This window comes from Chenopodium quinoa, unplaced genomic scaffold (assembly GCF_001683475.1).
Source record: "Chenopodium quinoa cultivar QQ74 unplaced genomic scaffold, ASM168347v1, whole genome shotgun sequence".
Taxonomy (NCBI): Eukaryota; Viridiplantae; Streptophyta; class Magnoliopsida; order Caryophyllales; family Amaranthaceae; genus Chenopodium; species Chenopodium quinoa.
Window position 1 is genome coordinate 846994 of NW_018743099.1, and position 23156 is coordinate 870149.

The window sequence follows — 23156 nt, forward strand, 5'->3', positions numbered from 1 at the left end:
AACTGGAGGTAATTTCGGGCGAAGTTGTCTTCGATCATATTCCCTTAGGCATGGAAGATGGTCATAATGCGGATGAGGATTGTTTCAAGAGAAATAATCTTCGATGGTATTCCCTTGGACGTGGAATATTATCAATGCGGAGGAGGATCATTTCGTGCAAAGCAATCTTCCAAATTGGAAGCAGTTACGGGCGTAGCGGTTTTCAAGCGGGATGACGTTCTCTAGGTTGTAGGAGGTCATCAAAACAACAGTGAAGCGGCAAATCGGTTACTTTCAGAGACGTGTGCTCGACGGTGCAAGATACACGTTTCTTAAATCTTTTATCTGTTTAACTAACGCTAGTTTTGCAGGTACCGGCGTTACAAGAATGATTTAGGATCGCAGAACATTCTGAATCAATCTCCGTCCCTATCGACACTTTGACTTTTGTTTTCGAAACTTGCGTTTCTCCAAACTCAGTCAAAGTGGGGGCTTGTGTAGACACCCATTTGTGTCTCCCCAAAACCAAACCTAGTGATGAGTACCTTTCACGTCGAATCATAATCGAATGAAGCGAAAGTGTGGAAAATTTAGTGTTGCGGATAGTTTTAATTCTTTTCTCTTCTCTCTGTTTTTGAAAATTTATTTTAAGAAAACAGCCAATCTAGTTTGGTTGGTCCATGATATGGGTCCAATAGTAGTGTAGTTGGATGGGGCTTGACAAGAGCTTTCCAACGATATATTATAAGCCCAATTCCGATGAATATTGAGGAAGTTATGGCCAATTTACTAAACTGGGCCCGGTTTGAGCTTTATATGCGGACCAATGATCTTGGGGAGGGCCTAATATGATTTATCATTCCTAATGCAATTATGAATGGTTTTAGTCTTCTAGAATCTTCTAGAAGGTTCTTTTCATTCCTAATTCAATTAGCATTGATAAATTGACTTTTGTTGACTTTTCAGAGTTTTAATCAAAATCAAAAAGCATTTTCGAGGAAATTATATGATTTTATCCTCCAGTACGGCAAACTTATCTAATTTTCGAAAACGCGTTGAAAATAGGCTTGGCGCCTAACCCCAGGCCTTGGCGCCTGGAACCAGGCCTGGCGCTAGCCATTGGCGCCTAGCGCTAGTGTTGGTGCCTGTCGCCAGCTAGTCAGGGTTGGCGCCAACTCTGTTTTTTGTGAGTCAGACTCTGTTTTGTTTAATTTATCTTTTTGGCTGATTTTCTCTATAAATATCGTATTAAAAACTCCGTTTTCATGGACGAATTCTCACCATTCATCATCAATTCTCATCTACATTCATCTACAATCAGTTTTCATTCATCTTTCAATTCTTTCTTTTTCTCTAAACTTTGCTTTCACATACAAAATTCCGCATTCACAAGATCTAGAAACACCTAGTCATATTCGAAGTTGCCTTCGCTCTAGACGTGAAAGGTTTAATTTCTGAGGGTTTGGTCCCAAATCTCTCTTTCAATTATTTAATTTAATTGTTTTGTTTATTATTTTCCTTGAAGTTACTAACACGTGTATTTTGTTATTAGAAAGAGGTATGAGGCATCAAAGTAAGTGCTTTAATTGATTAATTGATATTATGATGTAGAAACCATGTTTAGATTGTTATTATGATATTCCTAGTATCATGTTTAGGGAAAAGGTTATAATATCAAATATGCTTATTATGATTGTTACGATGCTTCTTATGTTCTTCCTAATATTTATGATTGTTAATATCATGTTAGGGCTAAAGATTTGATTTTTATTTCTTAGTAACATGCTAGGGATTGTTATTAATCTTGTTAGTATCATGCCTAGGATGTTGCTATTATTATGCTTTAATATTAACATGAACATGATTATAATTGTTATAATTTATGATAATTATGAATATTATGATTATATTTGTGATGATTATAATTATTATGATTATTTATTATTGTTGCTTGATATTTATTGTTATTGCTTGGTCACACCTTTATTGCATGTTTAAAGGAAATTTGTACTTTTAATCACGCTTAACAAGATATTACTCCGTAATAATCTTGTTAGGGTTAATTATGATTATAATTTCAAGTGATCGCCAATAATAGTTTATTTGTGCATTATATTCAACCAACATAGATAAACAGGTTTAGGGTTAATCCTATTGATTGTATGTTAGTCAGAAAGCGCACATGAATACGATCAGAAAAAAGTAGAGGCCTATTATTAGGGCAGGTTCAATCTCTTTTAGGTTGGATTTGTACCTTCATCCCCGAACCCTTATTTGGTTCTAGACCTTATGGAGTTGACGATCTCTTGGATCGTTAAGGGGTGTAACCTTCATCCTATGAACGGTTTACAAGTTCCTTAAAAACTTGTTGGCGACTCTTTTGCTCTATCTTCTTCCCTTTTGGACGCCACCGTACTTTAGTGTATGATCACAGTGGGGTTCAAGCTAGTGGGATTAAGGCTTGAAATCTATTCCCTACATCACCTAACCTGCCCCAATAAAGGGGTACTAACACAGGAGCTAGCCGTGCCAGTATAAAAGAACCACTCGTAAGTGGCGGAATTCCTGTGCATAATAATAAAAAGGAATATACAGCGTCGTGTATTCCCAGTTGAAGTTATGGTTAAATATAAAAGCCCATAACTCCCCTCATGTGTTGATACTCAAGGTATATACGTTCCAAGAGTCTTGGTGCGTAATCTCTTTCAGTTTACGTTGCTTATTACATATTATTAGACTTGGTGGTGACTCTCAGATCATAACAAAATCAAGCATTACAATTACTCAAGCAATCAAACATACCAATTTAATTGTTGAATAGTGACCACATAATATTTAATGTTGAACCCTTTTTAAGTCTATCTCGGTGTCAAAGACACCTTAAATGCTTAATGCGCCACAAATCCTATCCCTCGGTGTTGAAAACACCTTAAGTACACTAAAGCACTAAAATATAATATATTCCTCGTGTTCAAAGACACTTAAATAACTCTTTCGTCATGCTTATATCATCAATAAAAATTATATGAACCATAATACAATCCCTTTTCAATATTCCAAACTCAATTAACATACAGTTTAATTAAACATGCTTTCTATCATGCCAATAATAAAAGTGTGGTTCATATTCAACATGCCAAAATAATTATTAATTCATCACAATAAATCATGCTTCATAATTTAATCACCAATATCAACCAAACCACAAATTCCATTAAAAAACTAGCATGATACTACTTAGAATTAATTAATCAAATCCTAGCATGTTCCTATACCATCAAATATATGCCAAGTATGCGAACGTACCTTGAATACAATCTTAGATCGCCACGACTATGCGAAATCACTCAATTGACAATCTCCTACAATTTAAAATCATAAGGAAGCATTAATATCTACTCCACACAAACTTCCAGCAATATTTACCCTCATTAAATCACTCATAAATTAACTAAAACAAGCTAAAAATTAATTTTAAACCCCTTACTTTAATCCCAATAAATGGGTACTCAAAAATCCCTTCAAGAAACTCAATTGTGACTTACTAACCAAAATTCCAGCTTTTCACCAAAAAAAAAAAAAAAAAAAACCCAAAATTCCAGCTTTATTAAATTATTAAAATTTGCTGAAATTATGTTTGAAAACACCCAAATCAAAGATTTAAAACATCCTTAATCAAATTCCATCATTATACAATAATTTGGAAATCTAGGGTTTTCAATTTGTGAAACGCTAAACATCGCCCGCAATTTACCATATAAAGCCCACAAATATGATATGGTTTGACCATTATGCCCTTTTTCTAAAATTGAAATAATCTCGGTGTAAAAAATGTGGAGCCGTACTGGCTCGCCGGGGGAGACCGGAGGGCAGGCCGGAGATGCGGGGGACGCCGGAGGTACGTCGTCGTCGACGGAAAACGAGGTAAGTCACCGTTAAAATTCACGGTTTACCGTCGGAGTGGCTCCGGCGCCTAGGGTGGACGCCCAAACCGTAGCCTGGACGTCCAAGCCAGACGCCAGAACCACCAGAGTGGCGTCCAGCCCAGACGCCCAGACCACCAGACTGGCGTCCTGGGCAGGCGCCACTCCACTGGGTGAGGCGGCCCTGCCAGGCGCCAGTCCAGTGGTTGTGGCAGCCCTGGCAGACGCCACCCTTATAAATTAATTTTTTTTTTCTTTTTTGATTTTGTTGTTGTTTTTTATTTAATTTTTTTTTTAAAAAAAATCGAAAATGATTTTTTAAAAAAATTCGAAATGGGTTTTTTTTAAATTAAATTTGAAAATTCGAAATAGGTTTTTTTAAAATTAAATTTGAAAATTCGAAATGGTATATTTTTAAATTTAGTTTGAAAATTCGAATTGGGTTTTTATAAAAATTAAGTTTGATTATATATAATTATGCTTTTTTTTGTGTTAATTCTGTGTAAATATAGAAATTAAATGTATTATCCGTTAAATGTATTTATTGTAATATATAATTGATGCAGGAATATGGTGGAGACGGAAATGATTACAGTGGGATATTTGGACATGATGGTCCATTCGAAGAAGCTCAACAGGCGATTGATTGGGCAAAACAGGTTGCAATTGCAGCTGGATTTTGCTTGGTAGTAGCAACTCATAAATCTCAACGGGATGGTAGAATGGATCGCATTTTGAGATGTGACCGTTATCGCAAAAGAGAAGAAAGAGATTTTCGTACAGCCACTCGGTTTGACACAAAGCGGAAAGGTTGTGGGTGTGAGTTCAGAGTAAAGGTTCGACAACTACGGAGTCGTGACGGTTGGGAAGTGATAGGTTACTCTAAATGGGGGTATCACAACCATGAGATGATAGTATATGAAGAGGGTCATCGACAACTGAGCGGCTTAAGTCCTGCTGCGAAACTAGTTGTGAAAGAAATGAGTGATGCTCAAGTGAAGTCTGCTAAAATATTAGCATCTGTGTTAGAGAAATTTCCAGAAGACCATCCAAACCGAAGACACATCTACAACGTCAGACAACAACTCAGGTTTGAACGGTCAGAGGGAAGGAACCCTATACAGCAGCTGCTACACCAGGCACAATCACGTGGTTACCTGTTCTGGTTTGATTCTGATGAAGATACAGCGGAGGTGACTCATCTTTTCCTTGTGCATCCTGATTGTGCTGATATGATCAAGTCTTGGCCATTTGTGATTTTGATCGACTCAACGTACAAGACAAACAAGTACAAGTTCCCACTGGTTGAGATGGTTGGGATGGCTCCAACGAACCAGAACTTTCTGATTGGTCATGCAATCATCAGGGATGAGACGGCTCCAAGTTATTATTGGGTGTTGGAGAAGCTGAGAAACTACATCGGGCCTAATGTACATCCAGCAGCCATCGTCAGCGACTGTGAGGGAGGTCTCTTTGCCCCCATAGCAGAGCTGTTTCCCGAATCGAACCACTTATTGTGCACATGGCACATCAACAACTGCGTGAAAGTGAAAGCCTACAACCTTTTCAAGAAGAATTTGGAAATGGCAGAGAGATTGGTGAATGGTAAGTGGCGGAAGATCCTACAGGCTACCACAGAGGAAGCGTATGAGCGAGCATTGGCTAACTTCAGGGATTCGTACCAGTGGTGTCCGGCACTGGTGGACTATGTGATGCATCAATGGGTCCCTCACAGGGAAAAGTTTGTCAAATATTGGACAAACCAGGTACTTCATTTTGGGAACACTACAACATGTAGAGTTGAGAGCGCTCATAGAGCTACCAAGGACTGGATTGATTCATCGACCGCTGCTTTGGATACACTGTTCGCTAGACTGAACAAGTCAATTGAAACTCAGAAGAACGACATCAGGAACTCTCTAGAGGACTCCAGACGACGACATGGTACGATGTATAGCCATTTTATATTTAAGATTCTCCATGGTCGTGTGTCGCACTACTGCTTGGGGTTGATTCTCACTAAGCTGAACAGGGTGAGGGACTTGGCTGACGAAGTGTATGCTCGGTGTGGGTGTACTATTTCAGTAACTCATGGATTACCTTGCGCATGCACCATTCACCGCGTTATTACAGAAGAAAGGGCGTCGTTACATGTTGATCAGGTCCATTCATTCTGGAGGACGCTTGTTATTGGTGAGCATGCAGACAATCAAACGGCCGACCGTGAACAGGAGGAGTTGGAGCAGTTCCGTTCGATGTACGACCGAGTGTCCTCCAGCCATCCTTCTATTATTCGTGACGCTACTCATGTACTTCATGACATGTTCCACCCGTCTAACTTAGATTATGAGGAACCCGAAGGAGTTGACCGTCCTCGAGGTCGACAACGGCGGAACAGGAGTGCGTTTGAGTATATCCGTGGTCTTGGTCGTGGTCGTTCTTGTGGTCGGACATCGTCATCTAGTCGTAGTCAATCTTCATCGTCTGTGAATATGCCCCTGAGAACTGGTACGTTTTGGTTGTTTTTATTGCACATAGTTTTAAAGTGTTACTCCTGCCTTCTTAACTGTCTATAATTATATGGTGAATAGGAAGAAACGATGTTGATCAGTTTCCGTACAAGGAAAGGATACCTGCGATCATCATGTCGTACTTGGAAGGGTGGAATGATGTAATCGGAGATGGTAACTGCGGATTCCGGGTCGTGGCTGATGTTTTTCAAATGGGCGAAGACAACTACGGTTTGGTGCGTGAGTTGATGTACAGCGAAATTGCCTCTAACCGAAATGTTTATCGTCATGTGTACCAGGATGACTTGGATGGCGCTCTGCGGCGTATCCGGTGGGGAGGTGGACCTTGCGGCGAAAATCATTATTTTGACGCGCCCCTAGATCTGTTTGTCGTTGCAAACATTTACAAATGCGCAGTCATGCATTTCGGCCTGGGAGTGCATAGTCAAGCTTATTATCCTTGTACCACGGTTCTCCCTTGGCGGTCGCGTGAGACTGTTACCACACCGGTCAGAGAGCCAGCTATTGCGTTTCTTGGGTCGTCATACAGACATTTCATCCGACTAGACATGTCAACCGATTTTCCAGTGCCACCGATTATACCTCGGTGGTACAACATTCGCACAGCGAGCGTAGAGGGTTGGGATGCGCTATATCATGACCGGATCCACGAATGGAACACCCTAGCTGCATTTTAGTTTTTCATGTTTACATTCTTTATTTGTAATCTTATTTGTACGTTGCTCTTTTAATGAGAACATTAATACTTTATATTGTATTGCTTACTGCATTCTATATGTTGCATGGGTAAGTTGTGCGGATCCACGAACGGTTATATCAAAATTTAAAAACAGCACTGATAATATGTTTAAGTTGGAAGCTAAAAGAACAATCTAAAATGTTACAATTTTACAACATAATGTCCAACATAATGCTCTATAAATAAAATACAATAACCATCAGTAATCCCTCCTCGACGACGATTTCCACTGCGCAAGGGTCTGTTCCAGACTATCAACAACAGCTCTCCTTGTTGCACTCATGCTGTCCTTCTCAAGAGAGAGTTTCTGTACGTCCTGCATTATCTTTCCCATCCACTGCATACAACAAAAAACAGAAGATGAAATAAAATAACAACATATAAAACTTAATTAAAAGACAACGATAAATATAATAAAAGACATACCGCTTCCGTGGCAGTAGGCGGTGGCACATAATCATCATCGCTGTGGTCGAGATCTGCGATCAACCTCGGGTGCGAATACCGGTTGAACCATTCCATGTAGTAATGGTCACACATGGGAGTAACCCCAGAGGGCGGCCGCTGCAACTCCGCAGTCCATAAGCGGGCCACCATCGGAAACTGGTCCCACGTCCCGGTCATGATATCCGGCCATTGCACGACGTAGTCCCTCGACGATGCAGGTCGGACCGCCTTCATCGGGCATGCCGGGGGAGGAGGGACAACTTGGACAAATCCAAGCTGGAGAAGACAACGCTGGGGCATGTACGCCTCGACGATCTCACGATACTGAATGATTCCCGTGTACAGGGTCCTGGGTACCCTAACACTAGGGTTCGGGCCGAAAGGCATCCAGTTCACCTGTACAATAACAACAAATAAAATTTAATAACATGGATATAATATGTGCAAATAATAAAATGTAGACTCTATAAATAAACGTTACCTCTAAGGGGGACAGCCTGTCCAGCAATAACCGTATCGATCGGAGGCGGTCAACGGACTTGTTCTCCGAGCGCGGACTCCACGCACAAGCACGCGGCATCCCCTCATCAATAGGAACTGGGTCACGATGTGGTCGCAATGCAGGAAAGTACTCGTATATCCAGGTCTGCAATAGAGTCAGACACCCAGTGATACCTGCCGCGTCAGCCCGACTCGCAAATCCTAGTTGGCGATACAAATACGCCAACGTAGCCGATCCCCAGGAAAACTGGCCTACACTGTCGGGGTCACACGCCTCTACTATGTCGCGTGGCCTGAGCTTGTTTCCGCCGCTCTTATCCGGAAACAAGGTACATCCGAGGAGTAGAAAAACATAAGCACTCAGCTGTGCGTCGGGCGTCCTACGTGCACTCGGGTACAAACACCGCTGCAACACAGATGCGATCTTCACACCTCCGTGTTCCCAAACACCTAGCGCCTCGGTGTACAGTGCAGCCCTGTCCACCGCCAACAACTCCGCCAGCGAATCTGCCTGATCCGCATCAGCCACAGCACAAAGTCGTTTACCCTCAACACGAATCCCCAGAATGGCCTCGACGTCATGAACATGATCGTCATCTCACCGAACGGAAGGTGGAAAGAGTTTGTATCAGGCTGCCATCGCTCAATGAAAGCCGTGATCAGCGTACTGTCAATCTTATCGTGCATGGTGGCAGGAACGTGATTCACCCCAGTGCCCTCCAGTCGCTCGAACATCTCGCTCTCCGCCGGCCAGGCCTCAGCCCATGTACGCAAAAAGCTACAAGTCTTTTCCCGGGTATGACATTTCAACAACCCCGTAACTGAAGACCTCTCCTGGTCCTCCCAAATACGGGCAGCTATGTGTCCTAGAAAGCTAGGAATCACACTCCCGTCAACAGGCCCACCGGGCACCTCACTCCTAACAACCCAAGAATCATTACCGGCCCTCGACCGTTTCCTGCTTGCCCCAGATACAGTGGACGCAGATGATGTGCCAGATCTACTAACAAACCTACCACCCCTACCCTTACGCACCTCCACCATATGCGTCTCGTACATGTCATCAACCCTCTGACTGAATGGACCGTAATCATCATACGGTCCACTGCCATCGTCCACATCCTCATCCTCATTTGCGCCCTCCTCCTGCTCCACCTCCTGGTCACCCTCCTCAGCATCATCATCGTCATCGTCATCCTCATCCCGACGGTGGATCCGTTCTCTACGAGCTGAGGCCAAAATACCACGGGATCTGACATGTCTATGCCCCGACCTCTCCACTGAATAACTTCTACTAAGCAGCTCTATATTCTTCCCCGCACCATGACGACCCAGTGAATTCTACACAAAATTTTAAAATATATAAACATACAAAAATTTATACGATAAATAATCATCATCGCAAATCAAATAAACTAAAAACATACAAATAATTGTAAACAAAATATAAACGTAGAAAAAATACAACGAAATTGAAAAAATTTATAAAAATAAACAACAAAATATAAAAACAATTCAAAAATATATTACACAAAAAAAAAAATTAAAAACAGTTTTTAAAAAAAATATAAAAAAGGGGGGGGGGGGGCGCCCTGGTTGGACGCCCAGCCAGCGGTGGTGGCGCTAGCTGCAGACGCCGCCACCAGTTGGCTGGCGCCTGGGCAGGACGCCACAGCCACGGCTGCGGCGCCTTGAAAAAACGCCACAACCGTGGCTATGGCGTCCAGCCCAGGCGCCAGCCAACTGGTGGCGGCGTCTGCATCTGGCGCCACCACCGCTGGCTGGGCGTCCAACCAGGGCGCCCCACCGCCGTCACGGCGGTTTTTCCCTTTTTTTTTTTAACAAAATGTACCTTTCCTCCTTGGGACATCCTTCCCTCCGCCGCCGCCGCCAATTCCTTGCCTTGCCGCCTCGACATTGCCGTTATTTGAAATTTTTTTTTAGAGAGGTTGAAAGAAGATGAGCAATGAGAGTGTGAGTGAGTGATGAGAGTGTGAGTGTTTTTTTTTAAGGTCAAGGGCAATTTTGGCAAACTAAGTGAATTTTGTGGGCTTTATGTAGTAATTTGTGGGCGATGTTTAACAAATCCCTTCAATTTAGGGCTTTTTAATTCAAAAACAAATCTGAAAATTAATTTGCATCATACTTATAATCAAACATTTCAAAATCATCACAAAACCCATAGATCATAATTAGAAACAAGAATTAAAGCAAAATAAGGTTTTTTTTTTCGGAAAACCGCCAACAACAGCCACCACGACGCGCGGCTGGGCTGCTGCCGCACCCGCACATGTCGCCGCGGCTGCTGGCGTGCTCGCTGGTGTTCAGTCAGCGGTGTGGTGGTGGTGGTGGTGGGCGTGGTGCACAAAAAAAGGGAAGGGGAAAATAAGAAAGAAAAAGAAAATAAGAGAGAAGGGAAAGAGAAAATTTACTTTAGGTATTCTCCACTTTGGCAAACATGTGTTGAATATTTATACCCCTTTTCTCTAGAAACCCTCCTACTCTTTAATTCCCTTTATATCCTTAATAATCTCTTTCCTACTCAAACTCATTTTTTGTCTTTTAAAAACTTTCTTTTATAAAATACTTACTTTTATAAAAATAACATGCTCCAAAAATATAATTTTAAATAGGAAAATTTTTAAATTACCAATAAAAAATGTAACAATATTCGAACTAACCACCTGTTTAATTTTTTTATTTTAAATTACCATCCCTTAAATTAAATAAATGCTCAGATTACCACCCATTTTAAAAATCCGGTGGATTATCTGTCTGTAGGCCCCACCTAACACTTATTTTGACTAATTTTTCCCCCGATTTTTCTCTTTAAAAACGCTCTCTAAACTTTAATTCACATTTCCTTCACTAAATTCTACCAAAGAAAAAGCACATATTTCTCGAACAACATAGATGTTGCTGCCCAACATAACATCTCTAAAGCTCCAGGCATGGAAGCTACCAATGATCTTGGCATGTACCTTGGCATACCTACCATTTCAAGTAGAGTAACTAGAGAGACTTTCGAGCATTTGTGCGAGAAAATTGACAGGCGGCTGTCAGGATGGAAAACAAAATATTTGTCCATGGCAGGTTGAATCACTTTAGCCAAATCCACCATTCTTCCTTGGCTTATTACTCGATGCAGACAACTAAGGTCCCAAAGTCGGTGTGTGATGACATTGATAGGAAAGCACGAAGATTTATTTGAGGAGGCAGTGAGAATAACAAAAAAATTCACCTTATTGCTTGGGAAAATCTTCAAAAGCCAAGAGCACAAGGTGGTATTGGCATAAGATCAGCAAGCCAGTCTGATGCAACCTTTTTGGCAAAACTCGGGTGGAGATTACTCACCAATCCGGATGCTCTTTGGGCTCGTGTATTGCGTGAGAAATACTGTAAGGGCAGGTGCGACTCTGATGTGTTTGAACCGAGACAAGGCATGTCAAACGTTTAGAAGGGAATTTCTGAAAACGCTAAAAACCTTTGTGAAGGGATTCATGTTGTTGTTGGTAATGGAACTAAGACCCTTTTCTGGGATCACCGCTGGGTGTCCTCATCACCACTAATTGATGTAGCAATTCAACCTGTCCATGATGATCTTCTGGGAGCAACAGTTGAGGAGATGTGGGAACATGGCATGGGATGGAAGTGGGTTGTGTTTGGTCACTTACTTGATCAAGACACTCTTAAACTCATTTAAGCTCACGAAGTAAATGAGAATCCAAATGTTGAAGACTTGCTATACTGGAACAACTCTCCCAAAGGCAAATTTTCGATAAAGTCAGCTCTGCACATCATTCGTAAAGAGAATTCAAGCTTGGATGAAGACATTTGGGACTTAATCTGTAAAGCTCCAGTCCAACAGCGTGTGAGAGCGTGTATGTGGCTTGCTTGCCATGATAGGTTAATGGGGAATCTGAATAGATTCAAACGCAAAATCACTTCTAGTCCTTGTTGTTTTACCTGTGGGAGTGCAGATGAATCGACTATGCATATCGTTAGGGATTGTCCTGCTGCCAAATGTGCTTGGAGAAGAGTAGGAGGTCCTAGCAATAATCCTGATTTCTTTCAAGGGGAATTAAAATTTGATAAGTTGTCGTACACATGTCAAAAATAAATTCCTAACAAAACCAACTAACCATGTAGTAGGGTAAGTAGGGTCGAATCCACAGAGAGATGGCTATTAAATCTAGCTTTCAAGGTATGGAGAAACTAAACTATGTCACGAAATTGGGATAGAAATATATCCTAATTGAAATAAGAAATAAAACAATTAATAGAAAGATCTAGGGTTATGGTTCACCCTGTTTATAGTTCAAAATCTATCAAGTATCAATAACAATTCAATCAATCAATTATCTAGAGCAATTGCTAAGCCTACGGTCGGGTCTTAACGCTCTCAATTCAACATATATAGTTCGGTCGCTAACATAATCAGAATTGGTAATTGTAGGTAAGCCTCTAAAAGTAAGATCTTTCGATTCATACTCTTATTAACAATAATTAATCAAACAATTGATCAGGTTGCAAGATTAACAACAAAACACTATCAATTAGAGAAATCAATAATCAAAATATTAAAATTATCAATCAAGATTCATAATATAAACATGGATTCCCAAACCCTAGAAATAAACTACTCTAGCATGAAATAAATAATAAAACTAGATCCAAGGAATAAAACATAATTAAAAGCAAGAAAATAGAAATAAAATACCTCAATGTATTAAAATAGTAAACCCAAGAATCATCCATGGAAGAATCCATGGAGATGCCATGAGAAACTAGGGTTCAAAAGAGAAAACTCAAAAGAACGTAAAATTATAAAAGATATAAAAGGCATAAGGGAAAAATAAAATCCCTTGGAGTATTTATATTATCCTAAAACTAATCTAAAGATAAATAAATAAAATAAAATTAGAAAAATAGCAATTACAATAGTCGTGATATGATTGGTCGATTGAAAGAGTTATAATCGATGTAGGATTTCTCGTGGCTTGCGCGCACACCCCACCAATCGGGCGATGGGTGGACGATGGTCGGAACGACACTCGACCATCGGGCGATGGAAAACCATCGCCCCAACCAGCAGCTCACGCTCGAGCGTACATCACGTCATCGCCCGATGACTGGGCGATGGGTTGGCAGCTTCACAGGCTTGACTTCAAAGGGCTGTATCTCGCGTTCTAGGAACTGTATAGGGGCGTGTGACCTATAAATGGAAAGATCTTCAAATCTAGTTTCCAATGCAATTTGAATTACCTCAATCCAATATGTAGAACTCAAGTTATGATCAAAATAGTGAATAAGAGTCAGTTTTACCACTTTGTAAAACATCGTTTAACTTCGCTTCTAACTCAAATTCAATAGCGAAAAGTGCATAACGATCACTGTGGATGCTATTTTTATTTCTCATGCATAAAATCCTCATAGTCAAAATCTACGAACATGAGATCTACGATTAATAAGCTCAATTCATCGACTTTTCATCCTTTCATTGACCGATTCTTCCAAAACCACTTCGAAAGCGTCCAAATAGTTATAGAAACTACCTGAAACATTAAGAAAAACACAAACAAAGCGTAATAGAGCACAAAAAGGACAAATTATGCAATTGCGGCCTAAAAAGCGATAAAAGACTCAAAAAACAACTATAAAACTAGCATAATTGTGCCTATAAACTCTATATAAATGTGATTTATCAATGGTTGATGAGAAACTTGGATTGTGGGAATGAGGAAGAGTCAGAGGAATGGCCTACTTATTTTGGAACCACAGTCTGGTGGTTATGGAGATGGAGGAACAACAGAGTATTTGCTAATGGTAAAGATATTCCCGTGGATATTGGAGCATTCTTGAAGGTCCGATTTGAAGAAACTTGGAGATGCATTCATGATGATCCGCTGAGCACAATGCAGGTCAGTAGGCAGCCTAGAGTTGAGAAACTTATTACTTGGCTCAAACCTCAGATTGGTTGGTATGCTTTGAACACGGATGGGGCAGCTAAAGGCTCCCCTGGTCCAGTAGGGGGAGGTGCCATAATACGCAATAATGAAGGTCATTTCATCTCGGGTTTTGTTGCAAATTATGGAAGATACAATGCATTTAGAGCTGAAGTAATGGCTCTGGTTCGAGGGCTTGAACTTGCTCTAAATCTACACATAAGCAAGCTACAGGTTCAACTAGATAATCAAGCATGTGTTCAAGCACTAAGTTCTGATTCACAACCAAGTGATGAGTGTGCTCACTTGTTTCAGCATTGCCACAATTTGCTTAATAAAGATGATTGGGAAGTTATGGTGGTCCATGTATTCTGTGAGGGTAATCGTGCGGCTGACTGGCTTACTAATCGTGGAGTGGCTCAATCGGATAATCTTGTTATTCTAGGTAGTGCTCCTTTGGAGCTTCGTAGGATTATTAGTGAGAATGTGCAAGGTGTGACTACCCCACGCTTTGTACTTCCCTAGTTTGATTATTTTGTTGTATACTTGTATTTTTTTTCTTTTTTCGCTTTTAATGGTATTTCTCTGCCTCATTTACCCAAAAAAAAAAAAAAAAAAAAAAAAAAAAAAAAAATAGTCCACGAGGAGCAAGCCCAACCGTCCAGGGGATACTAAAGTTGGGCTAACTTTAGAATTACATTTCTGTTTATAAAAAAGGCCCAACTATATAGAAAACCCTAGCAAAGCTTTTTGATAACAGATACAGACTAGGGTTTTTGATTGAAACCCTCATTCATACCTGCTTAACCAATTTCTGTTGTCGAACAAACGCCGCTGAAGAGAGAACAGCTTTCTCTCTCTTCCACCCAAATCTTCAAACATGGTCAGTCTCCTCTCTAATCTCTTGCAATCTACTCATTTCTTGTTTTCTCTAATTTCCAATACTATGATTTTTGTTCATTGCATAATCTGAACTTTATCTGAATGTTGTGGATTTTTGTTTCTGGGATCGGCTGCATGTCTTCTGGGTCTGTAAAATTTCCATCAATTTGATCTTTTCTGTGTAATTTATGTGATTTTTCTTGCCAAAATGTGAACCAGGTCTTTTTTGTTTTTGGAATTGTACTGGTTGATTGTGGTTAAAGACTGTGAATTGATCATAAATGTTGATGAAATTTGCTAATTGTACAATTATCTTGATCTAATGATTTTTGAATATCGGTTATTTCGGTAATTTCTGGTTGGAATAAGGGTTGAAGTCTCTAGTTTAGATACATTTCGTGTTGCTTTTGAATTGAAGGTATCAGTGGATTGTATTTGTATTAAGGATGTCATAATGAGATGGTTGATGCTTCCCTAAATATCGGTTATCGAGTAACTGGTTTAGTGTGGTACTGTCCGAGAGCACAGGGAAATGGATGAAGAGTATTCGAGTGCGTTTGTTTAGCATTTTCTTCGATTGATGATGGGATATGTTTCATTGATTTATTTGTTGAAATGGTTACTTAATCTTTGTTTGCTATCAAATTGCATAAATAACGTATTGCAAAGGTGAAATGATTGTTTTATTTTACTTATTTTTCATTTCAATTGTGTCATAAATGGTAGTGTACTAGGTAAGAGTTAAATTCAGGTGGTAAATGTATAACACTGTTCTCGGTGATTACTTGTCTGTGGAGCTAAATGATTAAACTAGAAGGTGGATTGATTTTTTTATAGGAAATAGAGCTGTTCTCGTTTTGAATTTTTGATATCATGTCTTAATTGCAGAGTATATTTTATATGGAGTAAATGCTATTGAGAATTTAGGGTATGCATGTTTGTTCTCCAATGTTGTTTATTCGTGTTTTGTTGTTTATCTGAATTGCAGGCAAGAGGATTGAAGAAACATTTGAAGAGGCTCAATGCCCCCAAGCATTGGATGCTTGACAAACTTGGTGGTGCATTTGTAAGTGACTCAAATTTGCACGTTATTCATCTGGCTGTTTCGCTGCTGTAATTTTTTCTTATGCTTGCTGCAATTTGATATGCAGGCTCCCAAACCTTCATCTGGTCCCCACAAAGCAAGGGAATGCTTGCCCTTGATCCTTATTCTGCGTAACAGGTTAAAGTATGCCCTTACTTACCAAGAGGTCCAAGCTATTTTGATGCAACGACATGTTCTTGTTGATAACAAAGTCAGGACTGATAAGACCTACCCAGCTGGTTTTATGGGTATGTTCTCTTTCAATTTCTGTCTTGATCTTCTATGTTCCGACGTATATATAAGATTCCTTTAGATTGGATTGCATGATGTATTCACCTTTTTATGGCCAAGACTTGCTATTTTTTCCCCCATATTATACATCTTTGTTAGGATAACTAATACCTGATAACTATGTATAAACTTTTTTGGCACCTGTTCATGGGAACTGCCTTTTTTTTTCAGATGTTGTTTCCATTCCCAAGACAAATGAGAATTTCCGTCTGCTTTATGACACCAAGGGAAGATTCCGCTTGCACTCTATCAGAGATGAAGAGGCAAAGGTATACTGTTATTTGCTTTTAAGAATTTATTGCATTTAGTTTTGATCCATTTATTTTGACTTGATGTCTTTTATGTTCTTCTTTTACCTTGATGCCACCAGTTAAGTCTACTTTATAATGCAGAGAATTGTGTCTTATTTGTACATCATCTACTTTTCAGTACAAACTCTGCAAGGTCCGATCAATTCAGTTTGGACAGAAAGGTATTCCCTATTTGAACACCTATGATGGTCGCACCATCCGTTATCCAGACCCACTTATCAAGGCCAATGACACAATCAAGCTTGACCTGGAAGCCAACAAGATTGTTGACTTCATCAAGTTTGATGTCGGAAATGTTGTTATGGTGACTGGTGGTAGAAACAGAGGGCGTGTTGGAATCCTGAAGAACAGAGAAAAGCATAAGGGTAGTTTTGAAACCATTCACGTAGAAGATGCTGCTGGTCACGAATTTGCAACTCGTCAAGGCAACGTTTTTATCATTGGCAAGGGCACCAAGCCATGGGTATCTGTTCCCAAGGGTAAGGGTATCAAGTTGTCAATTATTGAGGAGGCTAGGAAGAGGCTACAGAAGGAAGCAGCTACTGCTTAATTTTATGTAATGCCAATATGGTTTCTCTTGAGTTGAACTGCTCTACATATTTTTCTTAGATGAATGCTTTAGTTATTTCCTTGTGTCATTACAATTTTGGCTTTTTAAACTTGCTGTGAGGTTGTTATAGATGTTATTTCTGTATTTGAGATGAATGTGACTAGCTAAAATTTATCGTTTTCTGGCAAGATTTTGAATTCTTTGCAAAATGGTTGTGATGCTTTAGAAATATCGGTTGTAATCAAGTTTGAGTTCGACCTCATTGATTTTGATTCCATCAATGTTGTACAATGTCCATTTTTGAACCAAACATAGTATAACTCTTTGGAGCCTATGTATGTTTAGGGCTAAAATGTGCATGATCTTGTGTAGTAACTACTAACTAGTAGGTTGGATTAAGTTGGGGTTAAATTGGGTCAATTTGATTTCTGGGTTTGATTCAGTTTTATAGATTGTTGGGTATTGAGTCAACACTTGGCTAATTAGAATTGGGATTGGGTCATTTCAGTCATATTTAGGCCAGATTGGGTTGGGTCAATTTGTTTTTTTGGGTTTGATTCAGTTCAATATAGTTAAATAACACTTTAATTTACCGTAACATATACTAGACTGAAAATTTTACCAGGAGGAGGTACATTGCATTGTACATCTCACTATAAGTCACAGCAGCTACTTTCCTTTTTTATAAAAAAAGAAAACCAACTTCTATTTTAGTGAAACGCTAAACATCGCCCACAAATTACCACATAAAGCCCACAAATATGTTATGATTTGACCATTATGCCCTTTTGCTAAAATTGAGATAATCTCGGTGTAAAAAATGTGGAGCCGTATTGGCTCGTCGGGGGAGACCGGATGGCAGGCCGGAGATGCGGGGGACGCCGGAAGGACGTCGTCGTCGACGGAAAACGAGGTAAGTGACCGCTAAAATTCACGGTTTACCGTCGTAGTGGCTACGGCGCCTAGGGTGGACGCCCAAACCGTAGCCTGGACGTCCAAGCCGGACGCCAGAACCACCAGAGTGGCGTCCAGGCTAGACGCCCGGACCACCAGAGTGGCGTCCAGCCCAAACGCCCAGACCACCAGACTGGCGTCCTGGGCAGACGCCACTCCACTGGGTGAGGCGGCCCTGCCAGGCGCCAGTCCAGTGGGTGTGGCAGCCCTGGCAGACGCCACCTTTAATAATTAAATTTTATTTTTTCCTTTTTGATTTTGTTGTTGTTTTTTATTTAATTTTTTTTGTGAAAATAAAAAATCGAAAATGATTTTTTAAAAAAATTCGAAATGGGTTTTTTGTAAATTAAATTTGAAAATTCGAAATAGGTTTTTTTAAAATTAAATTTGAAAATTCGAAATGGTATATTTTTAAATTTAGTTTGAAAATTCGAATTGGGTTTTTATAAAAATTAAGTTTGATTATATATAATTATGTTTTTTTTTGTGTTAATTATGTGGAAATATAGAAATTAAATGTATTATCCGTTAAATGTATTTATTGTAATATATAATTGATGCAGGAATATGGTGGAGACGGAAATGATTACAGTGAGATATTTGGACATGATGGTCCATTCGAAGAAGCTCAACAGGCGATTGATTGGGCAAAACAGGTTGCAATTGCAGCTGGATTTTGCTTGGTAGTAGCAACTCATAAATCTCAACGGGATGGTAGAATGGATCGCATTTTGAGATGTGACCGTTATCGCAAAAGAGAAGAAAGAGATTTTCGTACAGCCACTCGGTTTGACACAAAGCGGAAAGGTTGTGGGTGTGAGTTCAGAGTAAAGGTTCGACAACTACGGAGTCGTGACGGTTGGGAAGTGATAGGTTACTCTAAATGGGGGTATCACAACCATGAGATGATAGTATATGAAGAGGGTCATCGACAACTGAGCGGCTTAAGTCCTGCTGCGAAACTAGTTGTGAAAGAAATGAGTGATGCTCAAGTGAAACCTGCTAAAATATTAGCATCTGTGTTAGAGAAATTTCCAGAAGACCATCCAAACCGAAGACACATCTACAACGTCAGACAGCAACTCAGGTTTGAACGGTCAGAGGGAAGGAACCCTATACAGCAGCTGCTACACCAGGCACAATCACGTGGTTACCTGTTCTGGTTTGATTCTGATGAAGATACAGCGGAGGTGACTCATCTTTTCCTTGTGCATCCTGATTGTGCTGATATGATCAAGTCTTGGCCATTTGTGATTTTGATCGACTCAACGTACAAGACAAACAAGTACAAGTTCCCTCTGGTTGAGATGGTTGGGATGGCTCCAACGAACCAGAACTTTCTGATTGGTCATGCAATCATCAGGGATGAGACGGCTCAAAGTTATTATTGGGTTTTGGAGAAGCTGAGAAACTACATCGGGCCTAATGTTCATCCAGCAGCCATCGTCAGCGACTGTGAGGGAGGTCTCTTTGCCCCCATAGCAGAGCTGTTTCCCGAATCGAACCACTTATTGTGCACATGGCACATCAACAACTGCGTGAAAGTGAAAGCCTACAACCTTTTCAAGAAGAATTTGGAAATGGCAGAGAGATTGGTGAATGGTAAGTGGCGGAAGATCCTACAGGCTACCACAGAGGAAGCGTATGAGCGAGCATTGGCTAACTTCAGGGATTCGTATCAGTGGTGTCCGGCACTGGTGGACTATGTGATGCATCAATGGGTCCCTCATAGGGAAAAGTTTGTCAAATATTGGACAAACCAGGTACTTCATTTTGGGAACACTACAACATGTAGAGTTGAGAGCGCTCATAGAGCTACCAAGGACTGGATTGATTCATCGACCGCTGCTTTGGATACACTGTTCGCTAGACTGAACAAGTCAATTGAAACTCAGAAGAACGACATCAGGAACTCTCTAGAGGACTCCAGACGACGACATGGTACGATGTATAGCCATTTTATATTTAAGATTCTCCATGGTCGTGTGTCGCACTACTGCTTGGGGTTGATTCTCACTGAGCTGAACAGGGTGAGGGACTTGGCTGACGAAGTGTATACTCGGTGTGGGTGTACTATTTCAGTAACTCATGGATTACCTTGCGCATGCACCATTCATCGCGTTATTACAGAAGAAAGGGCGTCGTTACATGTTGATCAAGTCCATTCATTCTGGAGGACGCTTGTTATTGGTGAGCAGTCATGCATTTCGGCCTGGGAGTGCATAGTCAAGCTTATTATCCTTGTACCACGGTTCTCCCTTGGCGGTCGCGTGAGACTGTCACCACACCGGTCAGAGAGCTAGCTATTGCGTTTCTTGGGTCGTCATACAGACATTTCATCCGACTAGACATGTCAACCGATTTTCCGGTGCCACCGATTATACCTCGGTGGTACAACATTCGCACAGCGAGCGTAGAGGGTTGGGATGCGCTATATCATGACCGGATCCACGAATGGAACACCCTAGCTGCATTTTAGTTTTTCTTGTTTACATTCTTTATTTGTAATCTTATTTGTACGTTGCTCTATTAATGAGAACATTAATATTTTATATTGTATTGTTTACTGCATTCTATATGTTGCATGGGTAAGTTGCGCGGATCCACGAACGGTTATATCAAAATTTAAAAACAGCACTGATAATATGTTTAAGTTGGAAGCTAAAAGAACAATCTAAAATGTTACAATTTTACAACATAATGTCCAACATAATGTTCTATAAATAAAATACAATAACCATCAGTAATCCCTCCTCGACGACAACTCCCACTGCGCAAGGGTCTGTTCCAGACTATCAACAACAGCTCTCCCTGTTGCACTCATGCTGTCCTTCTCAAGAGAGAGTTTCTGAACGTCTTGCATTATCTTTCCCATCCACTGCATACAACAAAAAACAGAAGATGAAATACAATAACAACAAATAAAACTTAAATAAAAGACAACGATAAATATAATAAAAGACATACCGCTTCCGTGGCAGTAGGCGGTGGCACATAATCATCATCGCTGTGGTCGAGATCAGCGATCAACCTCGGGTGCGAATACCGGTTGAACCATTCCATGTAGTAATGGTCACACATGGGAGTAACCCCAGAGGGCGGCCGCTGCAACTCCGCTGTCCATAATCGAGCCACCATCGAAAACTGGTCCCACGTCCCGGTCATGATATCCGGCCATTCCACGACGTACTCCCTCGACGATGCAGGTCGGACCGCCTTCATCGGGCACGCCGGGGGAGGAGGGACAACTTGGACAAATCCAAGTTGGCGAAGACAACGCTGGGGCATGTACGCTTCGACGATGTCACGATACTGAATGAGTCCCGTGTACAGGGTCCTGGGTACCCTAACACTAGGGTTCGGGCCGAAAGGCATCCAGTTCACCTGTACAATTACAACATATAAAATATAATAACATGAATATAATATGTGTAAATAATAAAATGTAGACTCTATAAATAAACGTTACCTCTAAGGGGGACAGCCTGTCCAGCAATAACCGTATCGATCGGAGGCGGTCAACGGACTTCTTCTCCGAGCGGGGACTCCACGCACAAGCACGCGGCATCCCCTCATCAATAGGAACTGGGTCACGATGTGGTCGCAATGCAGGAAAATACTCGTATATCCAAGTCTGCAATAGAGTCAGACACCCAGTGATACCTGCCGCGTCAGCCCGACTCGCAAATCCTAGTTGGCGATACAAATACGCCAACGTAGCCGATCCCCAGGAAAACTGGCCTACACTGTCGGGGTCACACGCCTCTACGATGTCGCGTGGCCTGAGCTTGTTTCCGCCGCTCTTATCCGGAAACAAGGTACATCCGAGGAGTAGAAAAACATAAGCACTCAGCTGTGCGTCGGGCGTCCTACGTGCACTCGGGTACAAACACCGCTGCAACACAGATGCGATCTTCACACCTCCGTGTTCCCAAACACCTAGCGCCTCGGTGTACAGTGCAACCCTGTCCACCGCCAACAACTCCGCCAGCGAATCTGCCTGATCCGCATCAGCCACAGCACAAAGTCGTTTACCCTCAACACGAATCCCCAGAATGGCCTCGACGTCATGTAACATGATCGTCATCTCACCGAACGGAAGGTGAAAAGAGTTTGTATCCGGCTGCCATCGCTCAATGAAAGCCGTGATCAGCGTACTGTCAATCTTATCGTGCATGGTGGCAGGAACGTGCTTCACCCCAGTGCCCTCCAGTCGCTCGAACATCTCGCTCTCCGCCGGCCAGGCCTCAGCCCATGTACGCAAAAAACTACAAGTCTTTTCCCGGGTATGACATTTCAACAACCCCGTAACTGAAGGCCTCTCCTGGTCCTCCCAAATACGGGCAGCTATGTGTCCTAGAAAGCTAGGAATCACACTCCCGTCAACAGGCCCACCGGGCACCTCACTCCTAACAACCCAAGAATCATTACCGGCCCTCGACCGTTTCCTGCTTGCCCCAGATACAGTGGACGCAGATGATGTGCCAGATCTACTAACAAACCTACCACCCCTACCCTTACGCACCTCCACCATATGCGTCTCGTACATGTCATCAACCCTCTGACTGAATGGACCGTAATCATCATACGGTCCACTGCCATCGTCCACATCCTCATCCTCATCTGCGCCCTCCTCAGCATCATCATCGTCATCGTCATCCTCATCCCGACGGTGGATCCGTTCTCTACGAACTGAGGCCGAAATACCACGGGATCTGACATGTCTATGCCCCGACCTCTCCACTGAATAACTTCTACTAAGAAGCTCTATATTCTTCCCCCCACCATGACGACCCTACACAAAATTTTAAAATATATAAACATACAAAAATTTATACGATAAATAATCATCATCGCAAATCAAATACACTAAAAACAAACAAATAATAGTAAACAAAATATAAACGTAGAAAAAATACAACGAAATTGAAAAAATTTATAAAAATAAACAACAAAATATAAAAACAATTCAAAATTATATTACAAAAAAAAAAAAAAAAAAAAAAAAAATTTAAAAAC

General features: G+C 41.1%; 1 protein-coding gene across 1 annotated transcript; it reads left to right on the forward strand.

The window, feature by feature from the left end:
- The first annotated feature begins 14798 nt into the window (after nucleotides 1-14798).
- Nucleotides 14799-17455, forward strand: LOC110731816 (40S ribosomal protein S4-3). The gene is made up of 5 exons (XM_021911701.1): nucleotides 14799-14948; nucleotides 15936-16013; nucleotides 16099-16279; nucleotides 16494-16591; nucleotides 16752-17455. The coding sequence occupies exons 1-5, from the start codon at nucleotides 14946-14948 to the stop codon at nucleotides 17181-17183; spliced, it is 792 nt and encodes a 263-aa protein (XP_021767393.1). The 5' UTR covers nucleotides 14799-14945; the 3' UTR covers nucleotides 17184-17455.
- The last annotated feature ends 5701 nt before the right edge of the window (nucleotides 17456-23156 follow it).